The 12,887-nt window shown below is 39.0% G+C and overlaps 2 protein-coding genes across 3 annotated transcripts in view; one reads left to right on the top strand and one right to left on the bottom strand.

Annotated features, from left to right (window-relative positions):
* Positions 1-9,999, bottom strand: part of LOC115730703 (U3 small nucleolar RNA-associated protein 25-like) — a 321,158-nt gene extending 311,159 nt beyond the window's left edge. For both annotated transcript variants that reach the window (XM_048278390.1, XM_048278388.1), the window contains exon 1: positions 9,989-9,999. The gene's annotated coding sequence lies outside the window, so the exon portion shown is untranslated. The remainder of the gene's footprint in view (positions 1-9,988) is intronic.
* Positions 7,940-9,262, top strand: LOC115750800 (stemmadenine O-acetyltransferase-like). The gene has a single exon (XM_030688357.2). The coding sequence runs from the start codon at positions 7,940-7,942 to the stop codon at positions 9,260-9,262; it is 1,323 nt and encodes a 440-aa protein (XP_030544217.2).
* Positions 10,000-12,887: the final 2,888 nt, after the last annotated feature.

Genomic DNA, 12,887 nt, shown 5'->3' on the forward strand with positions numbered 1-12,887 from the left:
ATATAAATTCATGAGATTTTGGAAAGAAAGTTTATGGGAAATGCTTTTGAAATTATGAATTGTTGATGTGACATTATGATTTCAATGCGTACATTACATTGTGTTAGACATTCATTCCTGGGGTGTCGACTCATTGTTGTCAAATTGTGGTTTTTTAGTTAGTAAGAATGGAGGAAGGCCATGGAAGACGAATTCCTAGCATTGAAGAAAAATGAGACATGGGACTTGGTGCCAAAACCTAAAGATGTATGTCCTATATCTTGTAAATGGGTCAATAAACTTAAAACTCGGCCGGACGGATCAATAGAAAGATATAAAGAATGTCTAGTCGCTCGAGGATTTTCACAAAGGTATTGCGTCGATTATGAAGAAACCTTTTGCCTGGTGGCAAAGGTTACTACAATTCGAGTTCTATTAGCACTTGCAGCAAGCAAGTCGTGGAACCAATGGCAAATGTACGTGAAGAATGCCTTTTTACATGGAGAACTTGATCGAGATATATACATAGAGCAGCCGGGTGGTTTCAAGAATAAAACTCATCTTGAATATATTTGCAAGCTAAAGAAAGCACTCTATGGCTTAAAGCAAACCCCAAGAGCATGGTATGGAAAGATTGCAGAATTCTTGTTGAAAGGCCGTTATTATGTAGCTCTAGCAGATTCAAGCTTGTTCGTGAAGGCAGAAAATGGGAAGATTGCAATTGTATTAATCTATGTGGATGACCTCATCATCACTAGAGATGATGAAGACGAGGTATGTCAAATCAGAGCCAACCTCTCCGTGTGGTTTCGGATGAAAGAGCTTGGCAAGCTGAAACATTTTCTGGGACTTGAGGTTGATTGGACACAAGAAGGACTATTCCTATGTCAACGTAAGTATGCTTGAGATCTCGTAGAAAAATTGGGGATGCTTGATTGCAAACTTATATCCACTTCATTAGATGGGAATGCAAAGCTATGTGCCGATAAAGGACGAGGCTTATAAGACTCGACCATTTATAGGCTATTGGTAGGTAGTCTAATTTATCTAACCATAACTCGGCCCGACATCGCTTTTGCAGTGGGAGTTAGTAAGCTAATTCATGGAGAAACCATAGAACCCTCGCTTGGTTGTAGCCAAGCGTGTTCTAAGGTATGTAAAGAAGACATTTGCTTTTGGGCTTCTGCATGAGAAAGAATCATCGGGTGAGCTGATCGGTCATTGCAATGTCGACTTTGCTAGAGATCGATGCACACAATGATCGACTACTGGATACTTGTTTAACCTTGGATCAGCAGTAATATCCTGGTGCAGTAAAAGACACTCGACTATGTCCCAATCTACGACATAAGTTGAATATAGAGGAGCCGCAATAGCAGCTCGGGAGAGTACATAGCTAGTGCGGTTATTGGAAGATCTTCATCAATTGGTAGATTATTCGACAATATTATATTGTGGCAATCTATCTGCTATAAGCTTGGCAAAGAATCTAGTTTTCCATGCCAGGACTAGGCATGTGGAAGTGCACTATCATTTTCTACGAGAGATGGTGTTACAGGGCGAGATAAAGATGGAGTACACCGAAACAAGTGATCAAGTTGCCTATATCTTCCCCAAAGGTCTTGGAACAACAAAATTTGAAAAGTTTCGAACTCAACTTGGTATTGTCACAAGGTCTATCCTTAGAGAGAGAGAGTAGTCGGTGAGGGGGAGTATTGAAGAAATCACCGCCTATCTCTAGATCCTTCATGATTAGTCTTGATTGTTTGTATTTTGATGGTTGTTGATAGACTTTATGATTACCGATTGGCGTCTATCCGACGCACGTGTTAAGTGCCATTATTGTATCGTTGTTTTCAAGAGTCTAATCAAATTTTCAATGTTGATTGTTCATGTTTCTAGGAGTCTCTTGGAAATTTGGATATATTAATGAGCCGGTCGATAGGTCAGGTAGTCGAAGAGTCTTGTAAGATACCTATATATAGGTGAGTCCGGTAATCATTTCAAGAAGGTGAATTCAGCAAATAAAATAGTCCATTCATCTCCTTGAGTATTTCTCTTGTGTGAGTGTTATCGATTGAGCTTTTCACCTTCAATAGTTACTGATCAAACTTATGGATCGAGACTTTATAGCAAGCATTGCATCTTTGATTCTCAACGTCGGTTGGATATGAAAAATCCACGATCATGAGTAAAGAAAAAAAAATTAACTTGTGTGTATTCTCAATTTTCAAAGTATTTATTACGCACCTAATAAAAAAATAGCACTTTTAAAGTTTTTTTACAAGTACCATCAGGACGCTTATTTAACGGAATCTTCGTATGTCTAAAAATTCTTATTTCGACCGATATGAATGTCCTATTCAAGCCATAATTACTCATTTCGCCCACATCGGAAGTGGGGCACCGCACCTTTCCTGCTGCTTGAAAAAGCAAATGTATACTTCAAGGATCTAATTGAAGAAAGACAAAAAAGAAAAGAAAAATCAAGAAGGATATTGCATAGAGTAAATAAGTTTGGAAGTGTCCATTATTCCATTTTAAAACGATGAAGCTGAAATTAGAAGTGCCCCTATATAAATCTTGAAGGGGCTAGTCAAACGATCCCTCATTTTTCTAATCTAACTTTGCAAATGCATCATGAAGGGACCTTGAAATTTAGTCCAAAATTGTTGGGCCCAGAATGTAAAATGATTTATTGACGATTTAAACTTATCATATCAGACATGGTATCGTTTGATCATTTTTAGGAAAACCTTTTTCAAATTTCAAATCATTCATTATACGAAAAAATGAAGGTCAAGGAATCTAAATCGCCATTGAGGTGATGGACCATTGCCGATTATTCTAAAAGCTTCTTAAGCTAGAAAGATTCGAACTTAGGACTTCTCTAATATCATGTGAGATTTTGTGGAACTACTGCCAACTATTCTAAAAGGTTAAGCTATTCGATGAAGGCGTGATTTGCCATTCAATGTTATAACAATTTTTTTTATGGTTAATGATGAGTAAGAAATACTTATGGCATTGCATAATCATTTCCAACTCTCCCAAGTAAATAGGTCTGCGATCTTTGCTAAAATTTGAATTATTACTTGTTTCAATTTCAGTTAAAGCAAAAACGTTAATGTATTTTATATTTCACTCGTTAAATCCATCTTCTGCGCAATGCTTTTGTAAAATACAACCCTAAAATGAAAAACTTTTGCCCTTCTTTCGGTAAAATCCGGGCTCCATCAAAGGACGGCAACCATCATAACTGGCCATCACTCCCTTTGATTATTTCTCTCTGTTTCTTCCGCGCCCCGCTCGCAACACTCCTTTTGTTTTTTACCCCTTTTTTTTTTTTCCTTAAATTAAAACTAAATTTTCTTGATATTAATAATAAATTTTACACGTGGATTAGGCATATGGCAGATCAATTCACTGGGATGCTAACGGCAAAATATAATCGAAACCGATATTTTTTTTTTGGTCAAATCGAAACCAATATCAAAAAGTGATAATTTCCTCGATAAATTCAAAATATGAGGTTATTATTTTCAAAAATTATGTGAAAATCAAGATTTATTTTGCATATTAAGCCAAAATATAAGATCAGTTGCATGCGGAAGTGAGGAGCACATAAAACTATTATTTTTATTGGGAATGTATATATTACATACAAACATGTAGAAAAACGGCATTAAATCGAATTAATCGTTGGGATACATATTAAGTTTAACTAAAATAATTATTGTGTAAAACAGCATTCTTACGAGCAGGCGTTAATTTCAAAAGCCAGCTTTGGCTACATCGATGAAGCCAACTTCCCCTTAGAATTAATTGGGAAATTCACCTATGCCGGGAAAAAAAGTATGCGTAATCATCTGAAAAATCCAATCAAAAGCTTGGTCTCCGAGGAAATAAAGTCAATTTGTGGAGTCTAATGATAGCGGTTAGCGACGATAAACAACTAATAAAACCGAACAGAACGAAGAAAATTAACTGATAAAAGCGTGTTGTCTGGTCTACCACGAAATGTTCAAAAAATTGGCATAAGAAATGGAGTGACAGATTTTGACCGAAAAAGGGAAGAAAAAAAAAGAAAAGAAATGGAGCGACAGATTGCACATATTAGGATATTCAATAGTCAATAATTAATTGAATTCCGCCGCATTTAGTAGTATATAAATTTTCATAAATGATCTGTTTAGAGTAATTTTTAGGGTGCGCTTATTTACGAAAGACTCAAGATTTGAAAAATATTTTTCCAAGGAAATGTTGTTTAAATGGTTTAGAAAAATTAGTCAATAGAACATGATTTTATTGCCGACAAACATTTTGTCTAGCTATTTTTGTGGGTGATTATAATATTTTTCATGTATTCAATTTTTTTTAAGCAATGCGAACGATCATTTTCTAGAAAGTGTTTTCCAAGTCATTTTTTTATACAAAACGAATTGGCTCTTAGTTTTGACCAAATTTTATATCGCGCGTACTTTATATTTTTACTGCGAAGTCCACAAAAACCTTAAAAACGTGCTTTGTGTAGACATATATACTTACACATAGACTTTTCATATTAGCTTGAAACTTAAATAACATTTTCATATTCAAGAGGAAAATTTTAGATTGTACTTATTGACCGAATCATGCATGCGATTTTCAGACACGTTCTCCTAACTTGAGGGGAAATAATAAATAAATAAATAAATAAGTAAGGAAAAGTTAAGAGAGAAGTGGTTACCGATAAAGTCCACCGCCTTCAGTCATACTAGATGGTTAGACTTTCAATCATCTTCACACGATGAACCATGAAACAATTAACTGTGTTTTGAAGGGACCCACTTTCATGTTAAAGCATAGATGCAATATTTACCCTTAAACTAACCTTCTGGCTATAAAAATAATTTCCCAATTGGTACATCAGCTCCACATTTATCCCAAATTAATTTTGGCTTCACGAAAAATTTTAAACCAATAGACCCTTGATGAATCTACCCTCTGTCAACTATTGTCCCATATCACATTAAATTGCTAATGTGGTAGTACAAGTAGAAAACAACTCAAATGATCTGATGTGACGTGGTTCCGGCGTGAAAATTCTACACAAATTGGTCTCCCAAACAACACCACTTTGGGGAAGCCAAATCTGAAGAAGTCGAATTGAGATAGGAAAATCTTCTAAAACCTACTAATTTCGCCCAAAGAGCACCCTCAAGTTTTGAAAATCTATCTCCAATTTCGGCCTAAGATTTTGGTAAATTTGTCATGGTGTAAAACTTTTGGATTTTAGGGCATGAAAATTAGATTGGGATAAATATGACACATATGTACCAACTTAGGATTTCTTGGTGGTATTAACTAGAAAAGATGTCACAACTTGCACATAAGCATTTCTGCCACATTAAACTCATAAGTTGTGTGCCACTTTAGGGTATAACGAAATTATCATACAGTACTATTGGACAATGATGTTTAGGTAGAATTATAGGTACTTAAATCAATTCTACACATAAGTGAGGAGTATATAAGACTATTACGTCTATAAATCAATTAAACAAGACGTGATATTATATATGTATGATACATTTACTCAAATTACTCTTTATGATAACTAATTCAATTGAATTGAAATAATTATAATGTAAAATCACATGCGCCAATTTCAGAAGCCCTTGTGACATCGATGAAGTCACTTTCCCTTTTGAATTGGTTGGAAAATACACCAATGCTTAAAAAAGCACACGTAACCCCTGAAAAGTCCAAGCAAAAGCTTGGTCTTTGGTGGGGAAAAGGATATGCAAGCGCGCATGGTAACACTTCTGGTTTAGAAACCAACTTCCGGTCAGAAGTTGATATTTCTATTTATGTTTTCGATCAGAAGTTGATTTTTCTATTTCTGCTCCATAAGTTAATTTTTGATTAAAAAAAAGCATTTGATAATAGGACAAAACTTATTCTTTTGGAACAAAAGTTCGTTTGGTAACGATTGAAAATTTCAACTTATGAAATATTATTAACACAAAATATTCTATGAAAAATTGTTTATCCTAACCTAAAATGCATGTTATTCAAGAAAAGTAAAATAAATACTGATGGATTTATGTATAATTTGTCATTTAATTATTTTATTCAAATGGGGACCAATCTTATGAAGAAATTCTAATAATGAATATGATGGCCGAGTTGATATATTCATGCTAAAAGTATCGTAGTTCCGGTGCTTTCCACCTATGCATCTAACGTGGTTTATATCGCAATGGGCATACTATATAAACCTTCTTCGCGCCTAAACCGTCTCTAGTTTATAGGTGCATCATAATACATTCAGTACATCACACGATTAGATGAGTTGGTTTATGACAGGCAACAATTATGCCGTCACAGCTTGAAACGGTCACAATTTGTCTAAAGAACACTATGCATCACCTTTAATTATCGAAGGATCAAGATTAAACATCCTCTCATTAATCTATTTCGTTGCTGAAATAACCTAGATACCTAAATCTATAAAAATACGCCATGTTGTTAGCAAATTTAACCATCGCTTTTGAACTCCTACAATTAACATCTTATTTTAAAAATCACGTTATGATCTACAAGTACAGGTGTGACATTGACATTTTATATAAATACACAAAATTTTCAAGGAGTGTCCCGGAACACTTGTTAAACAATTAATTAACGAAATCTTAGAATTGGTAACGCATTGATTACCTTCGTGTTATGCCAGATTAGCGCCTTGAAAAATTATTCCAAGTACGATAGGATTAACACACGTTAACATGACCACGTATTTTACAAAAGTCTTCTTCATAAGTTGCTGAGGATATTAGTTAAGTCATTCAAAAGTGACTAAAACATCTTAAAAGCGGACGTGTCGTGCATTTTAATAGGAGTTATTATATGAGTAGTCCGGGGTCCTGTTATACCTAGACATCAATAATTTTCGTCTCCAAAGTCAACTGCACAAAATATATGTATTGCTTGGGTCAAATTAAAAAACATGGAAACAATATGTTTCGTGCACTGTGCAGTTAGCTTCGTCAATCATTTTGTTTAGCCATGCTTCTATGAGCCTAGCGCCCACAAATTGCAAATTTGTCCTCTCTTGTCCCTATAAATTAAGGATCCGGCTAAGCTGATTGTCCCCAAATTTAGATGGTGGGATGGTCAGCTAATGGCGACAAATCTCGTTAGTTGAAACCAGATCACTTGCTAATCAAGTTTCATCATTTTGACAATCAAGGTTTTAATGAAACATAACTAACTGATAGTATTCAAACAATAAGTTGCAACTTGTAAAATAATAGATATTATTCTCTAGCCAAATAAAAAAGATCATGGTGGATATTGTTCCCATAATTATGAAAAAATTCTTAATGATTATACTTGGGTGATAGTATCGTCACTCAACAGTGCAACTTGAACCATATATATCGGACGTGGGCTTTTGGGCGACAAGCATATCACGCAGTTATGTCGTGCATACATGTCCGACGTGAACTTTTAGATGACAAGCATATCACCCGAATATGTGATGCGTACATGTCAAATGTGGACTTTTGCCCGACAAATATATTGTGCGAATATGTGATGCAAGTGGATTTGTCACTCTTACGAACTGTCATCTTAGGTTTTCTTAATTCTTAATAACTCAAAAAAATAGAAACGTAATTATCTTGTATAATTTGTCTTCTAATTTTAGCTTACAATAAAAACACATAAAAGTTAAAAAAAAGAAAAAGAAAAAAAGAAATGGGGAATCAAAATAATATTACTGGTTTCAACTAACGAGATTTGTGGCCATTAGCTGACCCGCCCACCGTCTGACTTTGGGGGAAGGTCAGCTAAGCAATATCCATAAATTAACTACAAGATGTTGCAACTGAGAAGCACCAAAGCAGCACAATTTTTCTCCAGAAAGAAACTTGAAAGGACAAACTTTCGAAATCCCTCAAATTTCCAGCACAACATGGCCATGAAAGTCGAGGTTGTCTCCACAGAGACCATCAAGCCTTCCTCTCCAACTCCATCTCACCTCAGGAACTTCAAGCTCTGTCTCCTTGACCAGCTGGCCCCTCCGTTTTACGTTCCGCTGATCCTGTTCTACTCCTGTCCCGATGACAAGGTGGCGTTAAACTCTGCCTCGGTCACAGGAAACTTGAGAACTTCGCTCTCCCAGGCGCTTTCCCTCTTCTACCCTCTAGGCGGAAGGGTGAAAGGCAACGCCGCCATCGACTGCAATGACGAGGGGGCGCTCTATTTGGAGGCAAAAGCTCACTTCGAGTTGTCTGAAGTCCTGTCAAACCCAGACATCAATCAGCTGCTGCAATTCCTCCCGTTCCCTACATACAGAGTCACTCCCAACATTGAGGAACAGTTCATTCTAGGGGTCCAAGCCAACTTTTTCAACTGTGGCGGCATTGGGATCGGCATCTGCATCTCTCACAAGATTGCTGATGCCGCGTCGCTCTCTGCTTTTCTCACCGCATGGTCAGAAATTGCCCTCAATGGCATTGACGGCAAAGCCAGCCTCATCACTCCCTTCTTGAAAGCATCTGAGCTCTTCCAACCAAAGGACATAAACATCAAAATGCCATCTTGGGTCATCAGCAATGAGAAGCTTTCAACCAAGAGGTTTCGATTCAACGGTGAGAGCTTGTCCCACCTCAGGGCCAGGTTCGGCAGTGCCTCTCCTACTGCCGTCGAGGCTGTGACTGCCCTCATATGGAAAACCGCCATGGAGACTGCGAGGAAGAGGCCCGAGAGGAACGAGAACTATCCCCTGTCATCTGCAGCAACACACGTGGTAAACATCAGAAGCAGGGTGAGGCCACAGCCATTGCCTGAGAATGCCTTGGGCAATCTGTGGCAAATCACTGCTGCACCAGTGATGGATGCAAACAAGGGAGCTGAATTGCAGGACTTTGCAGGCATTCTCAGAAAATCAATTAGGGCAATTGATGGTGAATATTTGAGCATGCTTCAAGGGGATAGGGGATTGGCCATGGCCTACGAGAGCCTCATGGCGGCACCGAAGCTGGCAGCGTCGTCTGCGGGAAAGATGGAGCTCTACAGGTTCAGCAGCTGGGCGAGGTTTCCTTTCTACAAAGTGGATTTCTGCTTCGGAAGGCCCGCTTGGGTGTGCACCACCAGTTTTCCGACTCAAAACATGGTGTTTTTACTGGGAACAAGGTGCGGGGATGGGATCGAAGCTTGGATCACATTGACCGAGCATGACATGATCGAGTTCGAGCGTAACGATGAGTTGCTACAGTTTGTTTCGAGCCCTTGATCATGAGGAGTGCAACTGATGAATATAGACATCCCTTCTGGTTTGTTTGTTGATTTGCTCGATAAAAGGTTACGTATGTTCGTTTGCTATGTTAGATGTCATCAAATGGTTGATTGGTTTGTGTATCATAGATTGCTTATTCCTGCGTGATTGTGATTCAAACTGCAAATAAACGTTTGCTTAAAGTTAAATATGCCTTGAAGGCATTTTCCGTTCCATCTATGGACGATATATTCCTAAAATATTGTGGACATTTTTTATTTTTTAAAAGACTTTGAACTTTTTATTTTTCTTGTAAGACCTACGAGTAGACGTGGCTGGTTCCGTGGAACCGCCGGTTCCGGTTCAGGTTCAGGAACCGGTGGTTCCGATTCATAAAAAAGGTGGAACCACCGGTTCCGGGCCGGTTCCGGTTCCGGTTCCGGTTCGAGTTCGGGAACCGGTAGTTCCGGTTCCTAAAAAAGGTGGAACCACATGTGCCGGGCCTCTTTCGGTTCCGGTTCGGAACCGCCGGTTCCTAGGCCCAACGGCTCTTTTTCCCCGGGCCTCCTCCCTTTTTTTTTTAATTAAAAAAACCGGGTCGGAACCGGTGGTTCCGAGCCGGTTCTAGTTCCGGGTCCGAACCGTGGGCCCGGTCAACGGGCCGGTTCAGGGCTGGTCAATGGGCCGATTCCGGGCCCCGGTTCATTTTGGCCATGTCTATCTACGAGGGCTTCGTGGTAATACCGAGGCCGGGATGCCAGGCCTAATAATATCAAGGCCGAGCCGCTTGTGCCTAGATTCATTGACAGTTAAAATTTTTAATTTTTTTTTTAAAATATTCTTTGTTTTTCTTTTTCATTTTTCTTCCTTCTACCTCCTTCCTATGTCGGTCGCCGAGGCTCGACAACAGATGACAACCAACCATAGACGAGGCCAATATGGGCAAGCTCGAGCTCACCCAATCCTAGCGAGCACGAGATCATGGGTGAGCTCAAGATCGTGCTGGTAAGGATTCCGGCGAGTTGGAGGCTTGATCGATCTAGGCGAGCAAAAGCTCCCCGGTGCCTGTCGCCGGCTAGTGGCGGTAGAAGTAGGTGGAAAAGAGAAAAAGGAAGAAAAGAAAGAAAAGAAAAAAACCAAAAAAATATAAAAAATTAAAAATTATTAAAAAAATCAAGTTTTTGAAAATATTCAATAAACCTATTTATGGCTAGTTTTTTTAACTAATCCATTTATGACCCATTTAAAACTCATTTAGTACTCGTTAAGTTTCTAAGTAATACACTAAAGCTTGTTTTTAAAATCTAAGACAATCTATTTATGATCCACCACTAATAAATATGGGTTTAAACCCATTTTGCCACTCCACAAATTGCCTAAACAAGTTAGAGGAAAAATTTCAGATACAAGCCTCAAGTATCTTCATTTTCACAAATCAAGGCGTGAAGTGGACCGTGTTTTAAATAAGGGCCAAAAATATTCTCATTATTTCAAAGAAGGACCAGACCAAATGCATTTTTATCCATTTACTTTTGGATTTTCTTTCCCTTTTTTTATTTTTCTCTTTTTTCTTTTCTTTTCCTTTTTTCTTCTTCCTCTTCTCTTCCCCCACCCTCGCCTGGGCGGGATCTGGCAAAGACTACAGAAGCAGAGAAGATAGAACTGAAGCATCGGCTGCCGCGTACTCAAATAGTACGTAAAACTGAGAAAACGAAAACGCAATGGGACAACTGAAGAGGGATCGAAGCACCAGCAATCGCAAAACAAGTAATGTCTCTACACAATGGTAACCCAAACCCATGTCAGAAAAGTCAGGGAATCAAGCATCGCCGCATTCACCGAGTCGATTTTACCTAGGAAACGCGGGGGTGCTCTCGAAATTAGGCATCGATCACGAGAAGGCAGACGGGCGGGGACTGAGCGAGAGCAAGGGCTGCCCTCGCCCGGCGCCGGCGTCGCTTCGAATAGCTCCGACTTAGCATGGAGAGAGAGCCTGTGGTGACTCTAACCTTGGATCTTGAGCCAGTAGCAGCACATGAGGGAGCACCGGCTCTGGTTGCCGAAGCCTAGGAATTGGAAGACGCAGGCCAGGCACTCTTCGGGGAGATCAGAAATGGAGACGGAGGGATCAGGGATGGCAGACTTGACGGTTGCCTCCCCGAGCATTGGCCAGATCACGGCCTTCGACTTGGAAACCAAGTGGCCGCTGATGTCTGGGTCGGAGTGGCGGCAGCCGGGTATAGAGGCCGATGAGGACCACGACTGGCCCACCACCGACGGAGGCGGAGGCAAGACCAGAGGGAGGGGCATCTAATCAGTGAGTCCTATGCTTTTAAAAAACAAGGTCTTCATCCTTAGGGTTTCACTTGCTTCAGTTCTATGCTTTTTTCCCCTTCTTTGGATGAAAGAAAGATAAGACTGCATTAGAATGTTGCCGATTTTCATCTGAATGCTCTTGTGGAATCTTAAGAAAATCTGAATGTCTTATAGTGTTCGCTGGTTCTCAAGTTCTTGTCAATTTTTGGATTATGGTTTTACTTGATGTGATATTCAGGTTTGACCGTATATACCCTTCAATCGAAGTTAGATTAGATAATGGTCTCTTAAGCATGCATGGGCGGGGCACATGTTTTCAGTGATAATGAGACTTATGATAGATAGATATGATCACCACCAACGCATAAAGGACGTGCCACCAACCATGAATGAATATTTAGATAGATGAAGTCCCCCACCAAAGCATAGAGGACAAAGGCTCTATCTAAGGATAAAAAATTGAGGGATGGAGAAGTTCTCCACCAAAACCTGAAGGAAAATAAAGGACTTCTATGTTCACGAGCAAAATATAAAGGCACAGGCCACCAGCCAAAGATAAAAAGTTTAGGATAAAAATTCGCTCACCTGAGGACGATCTCATATATTCATCATATTCAAGTAGTCCGCCTTATGAATGAGATCACACCTCTATTTATAGAGTGATTTTATTAAAGGAAAGAAAAAGGCTCTTGGAATCATAGAAACCAAAATGACTTTTGGCATATTCATATATTGAAGACTCTTGAAAGCAACATTGATCGTAAAGACTCTTAAATTTGCGAATTAAGACGCTTAATAACTAGGACTGAATGCATTTAATCAAAATTAGATGCATTGAAACTTGACGTTATCCTCCAAATTCGTGCACCAGTCTTGGAAGCCGAATAGTCGCCTTAGAAGATCAATAATCAGTGATAGAAATTGATCAGAACAGCCTCTGGTTGTTTGGTAGTTAATTAAGGGCATCGAAGTCGACAACAAATCTTGAAAATCGACAACTATGTACTGCAGAAATAAGTGGCAGGTAAAGTAGGCTTTTGCTCGCACGAATGACGAAACGAATGGGTAAGTTAAGTCGACAAAACATGAGTTAAGTTTAAGGGTTGATCGATAGTACCCGATGCTCCGGCATGAGTCTCTTAAATCGATGTTCCCACTTCATTTCATATACTTCAATCTGAGTTTTGACGGCAACTAATCCACCTGCATATTCCCATACATACACGATGTACCCCAGCATTGCATCATTAAGTAAAAGTCTGAGCAGATGAAATAGCAGCTTCAGAGCACAGTAATTCTAGAAGACAAGTAAGGGGATAGGCGACCC

This window comes from Rhodamnia argentea, chromosome 4, assembly GCF_020921035.1.
Source record: "Rhodamnia argentea isolate NSW1041297 chromosome 4, ASM2092103v1, whole genome shotgun sequence".
NCBI lineage: Eukaryota > Viridiplantae > Streptophyta > Magnoliopsida > Myrtales > Myrtaceae > Rhodamnia > Rhodamnia argentea.

What these genes read in the sequence shown, in the direction of transcription:
- LOC115750800 (XM_030688357.2), top strand. Translation starts at nt 7,940, where the DNA reads ATGGCCATGAAAGTCGAGGTTGTCTCCACAGAGACCATCAAGCCTTCC.